At 51.8% G+C, this 12351-nt stretch overlaps 3 protein-coding genes across 3 annotated transcripts; 2 read left to right on the top strand and 1 right to left on the bottom strand.

Annotated features, from left to right (window-relative positions):
- Positions 1–1590: 1590 nt before the first annotated feature.
- TrAtP1_001205 (uncharacterized protein) lies at positions 1591–4272 on the top strand (the record flags this gene model as incomplete). Its single annotated transcript, XM_014086229.2, has 2 exons — positions 1591–3140; positions 3222–4272. 2 exons carry the CDS (start codon positions 1591–1593, stop codon positions 4270–4272), a joined length of 2601 nt encoding a protein of 866 aa, XP_013941704.2.
- A 6018-nt stretch (positions 4273–10290) lies between these two features.
- Positions 10291–11165, top strand: TrAtP1_001204 (uncharacterized protein; the record flags this gene model as incomplete). Its single annotated transcript, XM_014085210.1, has 2 exons — positions 10291–10486; positions 10573–11165. The coding sequence occupies 2 exons, from the start codon at positions 10291–10293 to the stop codon at positions 11163–11165; spliced, it is 789 nt and encodes a 262-aa protein (XP_013940685.1).
- Positions 11166–11881: 716 nt separating this feature from the next.
- On the bottom strand, positions 11882–12181 carry TrAtP1_001203 (uncharacterized protein; the record flags this gene model as incomplete). Its single annotated transcript, XM_066110891.1, has 1 exon — positions 11882–12181. The coding sequence occupies exon 1, from the start codon at positions 12098–12100 to the stop codon at positions 11882–11884; it is 219 nt and encodes a 72-aa protein (XP_065966964.1). The 5' UTR covers positions 12101–12181.
- Positions 12182–12351: the final 170 nt, after the last annotated feature.

Here is a 12351-nt window from a genome sequence, read left to right as displayed (position 1 = left end):
TGTCGTCTTAGCTAATCCCAACAGGGCAGCGCTTGGGTCTTCTCGCCTGCGTCGCTCGCATCGGCTACTCGCTCTTCGTCTGGAGCGGTTGACGGCTATTAATTCTCCGTGGTAAATATGGGGAAGGGCAATGCATGCTCGATAATCACCTGTTTGTGTTTGTTCGAGAGTCTCACGTGGGCTAAATCATGATGACTCTTAATCTTGTTGTTTAGCAAGGGCAAAATACCGAGAGAATACATAATGATCGGCACTAAAAGGCGATATTACTCCGAGAATAGATCTAGTCGCTCTCTCATCTTATGCAGCCACTTTGTCTCGTCGTACAATCAAGGAGTAACAGACTTGACAGTAGCATCAGAGACCTGTAACTACTATCCTACTAGCAATGCAATTCCAAGCTCATCAGTAGCCATTCCTCGCTGCCTCTTGTTTGGGCTTTGAGAAGAGAGAAGAGCCGTGGAGGTGATGAACTGCATGTAAGTGGCGCCGCTGTCTTGTGTCAGACGCCGTAAAAACTTTGTCATGCCAACCGCCAGGGATTGCCTTCTCTTTGGGGTAACTCCCAGCGGCCGCAATCCCGGTCCAGCGGCACTCGCCGTTCGTGCGCCGTCGTCCGGGGCTGAAAAAACTGGAATCCAGTCTAAACTGGTTGATTAACAAGCCTGGCCAAGGCACTTGACCCAATCGCGGCTGTCGGATTTGCCTTGCAGCTGCGAAGGCCCAGACTGGTGCTCCGGGGGCGGCAAAACAGCGCAAGGCTCAAGGCTTTCAGGGCATGTGGTCGCTGTTTGGGGGGGGCCGGGAAACCGATTTAGCATCGCTGCCGGTACCTACTGTACGTCCTTCCAAGGTTTAAGCCGCCAATCCTTGCAACTCTTAATTCTCGTCCTCCCACTTTGCACGTCTCGCCTACTTTTGTTCTACGTGTATTCCTTTCATGTAATTCTCACATCCACATCCCCATCTCTGGATCCTTGCTGCCTCGCGCCATTTTTGCCATTGGACCCCTTTTGTCCTCGAGGACGACGCCAATTCTCTGCCCTACAGCCTCGTCGTTGCAATATACTGTAGACGCTGGACTGGGTGGCTGGAGCCATCCCCGCATTCGCACCTTGTTGCAGCTTTCTTCAACCTCTGGTCTCCGAGTGCGCCGAGCTCACAAGCCGACGGCCGACTTGCTCCAGCTTCCATCACGGCCTGCAGGGCGCAGAATGACAAATCACTAGAGGCACTAGAGGCCATTGGCTGGTCCCGTTGCCAGGAGCAGAGAGCAGAGAGCAGAGACCCCAGGAGCCGCGATACCTTCAGCAGACAGACTGCTTCCCTGCTATCCCAAGGGCAACTGTCCAAGACATCTCCCGAAACCAGCCTAACCCTGCAGACACATCTCAGAGGCTCGATGTGACATCGCGTGCCGACATATCAGATGCTAGCGCTCGATTTGGCCATTCTGTCCTGCATAATTCGCATATCTAACCCCGTATCTCGCTGCGCCGCGCCTCTCCTGCTCTAAGCACCCCGTCTATCCGTCTATCCATCTCTCCATCTGTCCATCTATATATCAATCAAACAAACGATTACGCCACCATGGACGGGAGCGATCCGCTCGCCGCCTCATCCTCAGCCCGGTCTACGCCCGCGTCCCAGCCAAAGAAAAAGGCCCGTCGAGGAACCGACTCGGCAAGCCAGAAGCGAAGATGCATCAGCACCGCCTGCGTTGCCTGTCGCCGGCGCAAGTCCAAGTGCGATGGCGCGCTGCCGAGCTGTGCCGCCTGTGCCAGCGTCTACGGCACTGAATGCGTCTACAACCCGAATTCCGACCATCGCCGCAAGGGAGTGTACCGAGAAAAGATTGACAGCATGAAGGCCCAGAACTCGACGCTGCAAATCATCGTTGAAGCAATCCTAAACGCCAACGAAGACGAGGTCCCCGAAGTCGTCAACAAGATCCGGACATGCGACAACCTCGACACCGTGGCCCAGGAGCTCTTGGCCATGAGCTCTGAAGTCAAGGAAGAAGATTTCGACGATGAGACTGACCATAGTGCCATGTCCTTCTTGCCCGTGCAAGGAGAACGGGAGCTGGCTGGGAAAATGGGAGAGCTGCGCCTGGAAAATGGCTCACTGCGCTTCATTGGCGGCACCTCTCATCTCATCTATCTGGGCGACCCTCACCACGACGACCTCACCTATGACTCGCCTTCAGAGCCGGGGACCTTCAACGAGAACCCCGTCACCTCCTGGACCCGCGTCACCACCGACCCACGCCTCATCATGCACCTGATGAATATGTATTTCAATTATCACTATCCCTACTTCACCACGCTTTCGAGAAAGCTCTTTTGGCGCGATTTCATGAGGGGCAAAGCAAGGCTTCTGCCAGGCACGGTATATTGTTCCTCGCTACTCGTCAACGCAATGCTGGCGCTAGGTTGTCATTTCACCGATATCCCAGGCGCGTTTGGCATACCCGGAGATAGCAGGACAAAGGGAGACCATTTCTTTGCCGAGGCTAAACGACTCATCACCGAGAATGACGAGTATGAGAAGCCCCGACTCGTGACCGTACAAGCTCTGGCCCTCATGTCCGTGAGAGAGGCGGGATGCGCAAGAGAGGCCAAGGGCTGGGTATATAGCGGCATGAGCTTCAGGATGGCCCTCGACATTGGTCTCAACCTCGAGGTGGATGGATTGGACAAGGAGCATATGACGGAAGAAGAGATTGACGCTCGGCGCATCACCTTTTGGGGATGTTTCTTATTCGACAAGACTTGGTCCAACTATTTGGGACGCCTGCCGCAACTCCCTAGACACTCCTTCACTGTCTCCAAAATCGACGTCTTCCCCGACGAAGACGCTGCGCTATGGTCGCCATTTACCGACAAGGGATTCGACGAATCACTCGCTCAGCCGTCGAGAACGCGAGCAGCTGCGCTCCACTTGTCAAAGCTGTGTGAAATCAGCAACGACATACTTGTCTTCTTCTACCATCCGAGCCATATAAAGAGAGCTAGCAGCAAGTCTCTCGAACTCAAAAGGCTTGGCGAGCTTCATCAACGACTCGAAGAATGGCGGAAGGATCTGCCCAAAGAATTCGAGCCAAAGGAAGGCTTGCTGCCAAATGTGATATTGATGCTGTAAGTGGGCCATGTTTTAAACCTGACAACCTACTGAGAAAATGTAGATCTTAACTAACATATCTTTTTTTTTTCATTTAGCTCATTCTTCCATCTCCAGTATATCCACCTCTTTCGACCATTCTTGAAATATTCGCCATCCACATCTCCTCTACCCTCCCACATATCTCCAAGGCGAATATGCACCGCAAATGCGGGTGCTATTTCCAAATTAATGAGATTATACAAGAAATCATGGAATCTTCGACAAATTTGCAATATTGCGGTCTACATGATTCACAGCGCATGCACAATCCATCTGCTCAACCTCCCGGAGAAGACTGCCAAGAGAGACCTCAATCATGGTCTTCGACATCTGGAAGAAATTGCCGAAGATTGGCTCTGTGCCAGGCGGACGCTGAGCATTCTTAGTGTTCTGGCAAGGAAATGGAGGTGCGAACTACCGGAGGACGCAGAGATGATCCTCAAGCGCACAGATGAAAGATTTGAATACTACAGCACATCTGAAGTTCCATCGCCTGGATCGAGCAGCAACGTAGCACCTACATCGCCGGGTATCTCGGAGGAAGGGACAGCTGTGGCTGCCAGGCTCGAGTATGGACAGATTAGACACCCCAACTCGGAGCCTATAGCGCAACCTGCACTGCAAACGTCTATTGAGGAGCGCATGTCGTTGGACTCGCCACTAGCTATGACCAACGGCAATCCTCTCCCCGGTCAGCAAGTCATGGCCATGGATCCTACGCAAATGGACTTTCAAGAAATATTAAACGCATGGCCACAACAACTTAACATTCCCCTAAATTCACAATCTCCTGACCTATCGTCCACTACACAGAGCCAACTATCGTCGAATATGAGCCTCAACCCGAGTCAACACCTTAATATTGACAGTCGGGAGTGGCTACTGAGCGATTCGGCACGACTGCACCAAAGCTTCGGAAGCTGGGACATGAGACAGCAGCAGCAGCAGCAGCAGCCCCGAGGGCCTCCAACAACAAATGGCATGTTCATGTTTAGCAATGGTCAGGCAGATGGCGCTACGGTTGAGACACCTGACTTGAGCAATTTTGATTCACTTAGTGAGTCTTTGACGACGATTAATACCTGGCTGCCGCCGGGACTGGAGTAATGAGAGGGCTCGGTTTTTTTTTTCGGAGTTTGTAGCTCTCACGATCTTTTTTTTTTTTCTTTTCTCATTGTTGCTATTTTTTTTCTAAATGAGATAAACTAATGGCTACGTACATATGTCTGCATATTGATATCTTTTCTTGAGGCAGAAGAAAAAAAAGTCATGGAAGTAGGGCGTCAATGTGTATGTATACAGCACTTTTAGGCAGGGCAGCATGGATCGGGATTTTATGATGGATGAGGGAGGGTTTGCTTTGTTTGAATTTAATCTCAAGAGCAGGGTAACCATTGAAAAATGGAATTTTATACTCCTCGTCATCGTACGTCACAAGATACCCTCTTTTTCCGTAAGCAACCAAACCATGCCTATGTATGTAACGTTTTATTGCTGTAGCCGCCGAGAAAGCAATATAATTTAATTGTCTCTTCTCACTCTTTTGTCTGACAATTTCTCTCTTCTTCCTACTGTTTTAGGACTGTGGCCCATGAAGTACACATTCCTACCTATTTATCTGCTGCTGTCCCCATACATACATAAACGGGGCGCTGGGGATGTTTATTGCAAAGAAAGTGGGCTGGGGTACCTTGAGCACGTTATTGTCACTGGCGGTTAGCGACCAGCGTCAGGTCAACATACAACATACAGTATGGGAAAGACAGGCCAGACGTGCGATATAATACGGGGATCCTACAAAGAAGCGGCTACACGCTATCTGCGGATATCTGATGATTTACCTTCTGTCAATTGCACATCCCCCAGAAAAGACAGGGGTCGCACGCACCTTGTAGAGAGAAAGAGGGAAAAAGAAGGGCATATCGATCTTAGGGCCGACCGCTCCTTTTCTTGTGAGGATTGTTAGACGCCGGGCCTCCTTTGGCTTTGACTTTCTTTTCGCAAGGCCCTCATGACTTCCTTAGAGACGCCACGCCAAGCGGAAAGAAAGAGAGGGATGAGGACATGTGTACCTCGACGGATGTTCGGATTTTCTCCCACCATCGACGGCATTACTCTCTCCTCATCCCCTCTTTTATGCTCTAATTATTGTTTTCGATCTAGACGCCGATGGGAGGGTCGATTGGGGTAATTTTTTTTTTCGGCGCTTCACCCCGTCGTACTGCTAGTGGAAAGGAGGAGGTGCTGGGGGAGACTGGACGAGAGCGGGCCATTCCGAAAGCCATCTTGCACACGTGAACAGGCAGGGTAGAAACAACGGCTGGGCTCCGTACCGCATGTACACACATACGGTAGATACAGTATGTATGTTTAATGTACCTATGTATGTGTGTATATATGGACATGGGGAGCCATAGGCCAGCAGATCACCATCACTCCCTCCAAGTCGAGGGGAGCCTTGTTTCCTATAGAGTATGTAAGAGAAGTCATCGCGTCAGAGAATCAGGAGAGGCACTGGCCCTATCAGGATGCTAGAGAAAGTCCTTGGTTAGAACAAACATGGGATAGGCGCCGGGATAAAGGGGTTACTGTAAGATTAAGAGGATGGAGAGTGACGTACCACATGAACAAACGACAACAGAAAAAAAAAACGGCAGACTAGTACTAAAAGCTGTCGGCCGTGTCTTCCATCTTATAAATGAGAGGAAATGAGAATCGCAATCCAACAAGGGCTGCCTCGAAACAAGCAACGCAAAAGATCCAAGCATAGGCAGAGCTAGTATTAGTATCGCCATGCCTTGCGAGAAAGCGGAGCTTGGAGGCCCTGGACACGGCACTAGTGTACCTGTAAGTGAGTCTTAGGCCAAGCGAAGTCCCGTGTGGAGAGATGAAGGACAGAAGGAGAAATGGATGCCCCCCATAACATCTCATATTCTGACCGGCCGAAGTGCGGGATGAGGGTCCACGGTCCACCAAAGTAGAGGCAGAGTGAAGAGGCATACCATACCGCATGCTTGAGCTGCGGCAGACATTGGCCTTGATGAGACTCCCCAGACGTGAGATTATGGGCCCCCCCTTGCTGGATCAAGTAACGATAAGACGCCGCTCGCTAGACAGGGGAACGAAAACGCGCCCCAGTCGGCCGCAGGACATCTTGACGATGAAAGGCATCGGCCCCCTCAGAAGCGCAAGTCATGAGCACTTGACCAGCTTTTGCCTGCCCCAGCATGCACGCACAGGCGAAAAAGTACGGGGTAGACGGGGGGGCGGGAGCGGGAGATTGAGATTCAAGTCTATCGAGACTCTCTTTCTCTCTCTCTCTCTTCGCCAATGCCTTGAGCCAATCCCTCAATTGCTAGTGTAACTTGTAGGATGTCTGTCTGGGTTCGCGCCACGCGGGCCTTCCGCTCCTTTGCCGAGGGGGCAAGGCAGCAGGCAGGAAACGTTTGAACAGACTATTGAAGAGAGTACATGATCAGCATTCTTTCATCTATTCCGTGGCAAGATTTCCTGTGTCATGCGGATAGGACCGGCATTGGCGGCGGCGGACGAGGGGATGGGGGCAGTGCGTGAAGAGATTTCCCAGCTTCCCTTTGATGAACAGACAGACCAGTAGACCAATATACACGTACCCCTAATATCCAATTGAATAGCTCAGCAGCTGGAGGAGGAGGAGAAAGAGGAGGAGAAAGAACCAATAGACCTGCTCACGATATTGCGTGTCCCAGTCCCAAGTACTTTGTGGTATCAGCTTTCGGAGAGAATTGGACGTTTGTCTCTGGGAGAAGGTGCACGAGCTCTACGGAGTAGGTACAATGTTGGAAAACAAGTTTAATAATGCCATCTCCTGATTCTCAAGTTGAGGAGAATGAGGGTTGCCTTTTCCCCTCGTTTGTAATCCGGAGTTTCTCGATTCCTCAGAGTTTAACCTTTTGCCATTGCCGAGCAAGTCTAGAACACATCAACCTTGAAGCATTGGTCCGCCGTCTGGCCGGTCTCCTCTCTTACGAGCGAACGGGCATTCCTTTGAGTTGCAATTCAAGTCCATGTCAACAGTCAGACCACATCCGCTCGAGCTGCCTTTGGGGAACCCTGACGGTCGATCAAGCTTTTCCCCCGCGGTGGCGTCGCAGGCCAAGAAGCGGCTCCTGTTGATGGGCTGAACGGCAAATTGTCATGATAGATCGTGGTCGTCACAGTTGTATGTCGGCGTTTTTATTTCACGCGTCACCAGCTTTTTCCAAACATCGGACGATGTTCTCCCGCCCGCATTCAGCTGCGACGACGAGGCTTGGGAGGACATGGACCTGGTTTTGAGTATTTGGCGGGGAAACGGGGAAATGGGGAAATGGGGAAAACCTGGAGAAGCGATATACTCCGGAGTGACAGCTTGACAGATGATGGAATCCCCCAGATCTTGCCCTTGGCAAGGTTGCTGAGCAGCGTTGCATTGCGCGCAAGTGATGGGATGCTAATATACTGTAGGCTGCTCGGCCGTCGCAGCAAGGTTCGTGATGGGAACCGCTCGACTCCAGGCTCAATTCATTAGGCAACGGATCAATAGCTGGTCTATGGGTTGCAGTGACGCCTCTCGTGAGCGCTGGCGCCTCTGTCAGTGGCTGCAAAACTCCGGGGTTCGGCCCGAGTACCGTTGGGGCCACATGCAGGGCATAACGCTCTTGGAGTTTGAAAACAGGACCCTTGCCAGGGCCACTGCCTCTCTGCTTGGGCTTCGGCGCTATTGCTGGAGGAGGTGTGGCCGATGGCCGGCCCAGTTCGTCTCAAGCAGAGTTGCCCTTGCGGGAATGCCTTTCGGTACAAAGTACAACAAGGGAGCCAGGCCTCAAAGTCTAAGTGTAATCACACATGGAGTACGGCTCGGAGCGAGGGTGGTAAACGTACTAGCATGCGCATACCGGGCTTGGTCCACCAATGAGGCCCGCGTCGACACCACCCTCCCCGCCAATCTTAACTCCCCGTGCTCGCTTTCGCAGTGTCATTGATGCGGTAGCGGTTATCGACCGGTAATCCGTGGGTTCAAGGGGGGAAAACTTGATCGCGCTTATGTTAGTACGACGAGGTGCCGAGAGGCGTCTTTATAGTCTAGAATAATCGTAATGGATAGACGTAAATCTCAATGTCTCAACTTTGGTTGTTTATATCTGCCGGGCGGTACCAGGTACTTGGATTCAGGACAGGTAGGCCTGCCTACTTACTTGTATATCAACCGTGCCCAGCCCGTGTCAAAGTGTTTGCCTTTGTCCTGCAGCTAATGCCGAATTCTCTCAAGGCAAGGTGATCGGTATGCTTCGTCGGACTGCTTCGTCGGACTATTATGCACAGGATATTGAAGCCATGAATGCTAAACTAGTTGAATGGCCTGGTTAGCGCTTTTAGATGTTGCATCTCTTACTGCGTTTGGGAGCTGGCCAGTTCAAGCGCAAGCACTCAGACCTACCTACTTTATGCGTACAAGCCTCCGTCTGCTAGCATGATCCGAAGCTTTCTCGCCGGCGTTGCACTGGCAATGCAAGTGTATCGCCGTGTCTCATCTGCCCATGTCTGCGGGATGCTTGCGCCAGATCCCGAGGTACGGTGGTGGTGTACAGCCGCCGTGGAGTTGGAGAGTGGAGTGTTTGTAGGAGTTATTGAGAGCTCCAACTCTGGTTCGAGCCTAGTCCATCTGCCGCTTTCATGTGCCTTTTGTCATTGCAGTGCCATGTTGGTCTAGCTCATTGCGGCATAAGGCCATCTGTTAGTGAGTGGGCGGGTGGACGATGCTAATTTGGTGGTGTAGATGCGAGAAGCGGCGGACGAGGCTCCGTTATAAACGGAATCCGCTTTGGACTCTCGTGCTCTGATGTAGCCTCATAGGCCAGCCTCTAGATTACATAATGCGCATCGCTGTTGCGTGCCACCCAACTTCCAAGGCCAAATACGAGGTGAAGAAGAGATGCCTTTTCGTTGTTGATGGGCTGAAGTATGTCAAAATGGAGATGGATGCGATGCACGTGACTCGTGATACCCAAAGCACGAGCCTCGTAACCTCAATGTTCCCAGAACCGCCCAACTGGGCAGCCATCTGCCCTTGCACACATTAGCAGATCTACAGCCATGTATCGAGCATGAGCAGAATGTCCCCTCTCTGCGTACCTAGTAGGTACAAACACATCACCATGCTTCTCGCCTGCGATTCATCACTGCGTCAATTTCAATGCTCAAAAGAGCTTGAATTGGTGGTCAAGCCCATGCCACACCATTGATACCGGATTGTCAGTGAAAAGGGCCCAATCCCCGGGAAATCGCCAGCCCATCAGACGCATACAACTGCGATTCACTGTGAGAGACGTTGCCCACATGACTCTAGGTTATGGAGCATTGGTTCTCGCTGCTCATTATGCCTACAGTGAAACACAGCCAATTTCACCATCTACCAATGCTGATGCGTTGAGCTTGAAGCAGTCAGACAACTGAAACCTCCTTATCATTATGCACTAAAAGCCTCAGTCGCAGCGAGCGAATGAAGCAGCAAAACAGCGAGACTTTTGGCATCTGCCCGGAGCTCTGGGGACACTTTGCCAACACAAGTGCTGTCGATCCGCAGATCTCGTTAGATGCCGCTCTTTAACCTTCTGAAATGGGAGCTTCTTCCGGGCGCTAGGTCAAGGAACTTTGTCCACCGAGAAGTCTGTGCGTAGCGCATCACAGCCAAAGTCAGCTTGGCTGGAGGCACAGGAAACAACAGAGGGCAGTTATTCGTCCTTGTCAAGTTGAGATGAATCGTTTCGTCGGTTTCCAAGGAGATTTATCATGTGAATCACAGCATATATCCCGGCAGAAGTTCCGATCTTCAGCCAATGGTCGAACAAAGTTGATGCACCTACCACATTCGTCACAAGCGCCGTTCAAAGATGGTCCCAGGGGCCTTTGTTATCTGTCTGTTGATCTTTAGAGTTTCTAATGTTAAATAGGTAGGGCTGACCATCATCACTGCTTGTCCAAGGCCATCTGCTCATCAAAGAGAAGAGATTATAAGTAAACGGAAAGGGAGGGAGAAGACAGAAAGCAAGAAGACAACCAATTCTCGCGCCAACTGCAGCCATCTCTCAAGATTCACGCTTCAAGATGTACTCTTATAACGCCGTTTCTGCCTTGGCTGCATTCGTCTCTGTTGCCGCCGCGGCCTCCAAAGTGTGTCCTAGCAGTTCTCCACTCTCTTGCCACAACACTACCGCCGTTGAAGATACCTGCTGCTTCATTCCATCTGGTCAGCTGCTCCAGACTCAATTCTGGGATACCAATCCCCCAACGGGCCCCTCTGGTAAGCGAATGAATGCCTGCAGCCTAGCAGGATGCGACTCATTATGACTTTCCAAATGAGGGATGATGACCTAACGATGCTTCTAGATTCCTGGACCGTTCACGGACTGTGGCCAGACAATTGTGATGGGTCGTTTCCCCAGACATGCGACAGTAGTCGAGCGTACACTAATATCACCGATATCTTGACTGCCATGAATGCCAGCAGCACTCTTGACTTTATGCAGACGTACTGGAAAGACTATCAAGGCGATGATGAGTCTTTCTGGGAGCATGAATGGGGCAAGCATGGCACCTGTATTTCTACCCTGGATCCCAGCTGCTATGAAGACTATGTGCCCACCCAAGAAGCCGTTGATTTCTTCTCCAAGACCGTCTCACTGTTCAAGACGCTGCCTACCTACCAGTGGCTTGCTGATGCCGGAATAACTCCTGACGGCTCCAAGTCCTATTCGCTAGACGACATCCAGTCCGCCCTCTCTCAGCAACACGGCGCCGATGTGACGCTCGGCTGCGAGGGCAAGAGTCTGAACCAAGTCTATTATCACTTCAACGTCCAGGGCTCTCTGCAAGACGGCAAATTCGTTGCGGCAGCACCTGACGGATCCAAAAGCACTTGTCCCGATTCTGTCTACTACGACCCCAAGAACGGAGGCGATGGCGACGACGGTACGAATTAATTTCCGCCAAGATGGTGACACGGGCAAATTGAGCCCTGGAATAATACCTACAGGGAGCACAAGCATTGGGCCAAGGCAGACGGGGAAACACAGAGCAGTGGGATATACCTGGAGTAGCATCCGAAGCGCTACCTATAAATGAGATGAAGAGTGTGGGGATCACGGGCGGCTCGGAGGGTTGGGGAAAGGGAGGGGGGGTTTATTTTGTTCATGCATGTATATTTGCGATTCGTCATGTATACTACATCGCCATCTTGTGACTTGCCGGTAGTGGCGATGGCATCTTTCGGCGATTTGAGAGTCGAGAAATAACCCGTTCTGATATCCCCAGCTTTTCTGCTAGATAAATTGCGACTTGGCCGCCGGCGCAGAGATGGCGGGCAAGCAATGTACTGCTCTAACAGCCGGAGCTAGCAGGCTGCCAACACCCTAAATAGAGCGCTGCTAGTACCACACGCTGCTGCGACGCCGTGCTGGCACACTCCGGTATTACACTCCGGTACGCTCCGGTACAAGGAACAACAGCAGCAACAGCAGCAACAGCCACAGCCAAACGGTGCCGCAGAAGGGCAAGTGGGCCAGCAATAAAACGTGACGGCGCGATGCCCTGGCGCTTCCTCGCTGCCAAGCCAAGAGATTTTTCTCTCTTCTACGGCACAGTAAAGCGGCGGCGGTCAGGCACTAAAGCGAGCCCAATCACAGGCTAGCAAGGCGAATTAAAGCTGTCTGCCGCGAGATGTGGTTGGCCACGGCGGGCTGCTTCTGGTTCTAACCGCAGAGACGCCGCCAGCTTCCCGTGGTTCCTGTTCCAAGATGCCCTTTCTCCGCGCACCGCACCGCTCCGCCTGCACGGCTTCAGGGTTGAGTCTGACGTGCGTGCCGTTGCTTGCTTCGTATTCGTGCCTCTCTTCTGTTGGCTGGCCTGTCGCGGGCATTCGCCAATTCTGATGCTGTCATACTTTTTCCAATCCTGAAACCATCGCGTCTCTTTTCCTCTTTTGCCCTTCTCTTCCTCTTATATAGACACACGGATGCCTCTTCGGTCCCTCTGCAGCAGCGCGATCAGAGATGCAGTCAGATGAGGGGACGGATGCCAAAATTTTTCCTCGCTTAGCCCAACGGAGACCTTTTCCGAGCAGCGACTCCCTCTTGTTTTCTCCCCTGGTCCGATTGTCATTTGTCTGCA

The sequence above is a fragment of the Trichoderma atroviride genome, chromosome 1, assembly GCF_020647795.1.
Source record: "Trichoderma atroviride chromosome 1, complete sequence".
NCBI classification, from domain to species: domain Eukaryota; kingdom Fungi; phylum Ascomycota; class Sordariomycetes; order Hypocreales; family Hypocreaceae; genus Trichoderma; species Trichoderma atroviride.
This window is presented reverse-complemented; position numbering and strand designations above follow the sequence as displayed.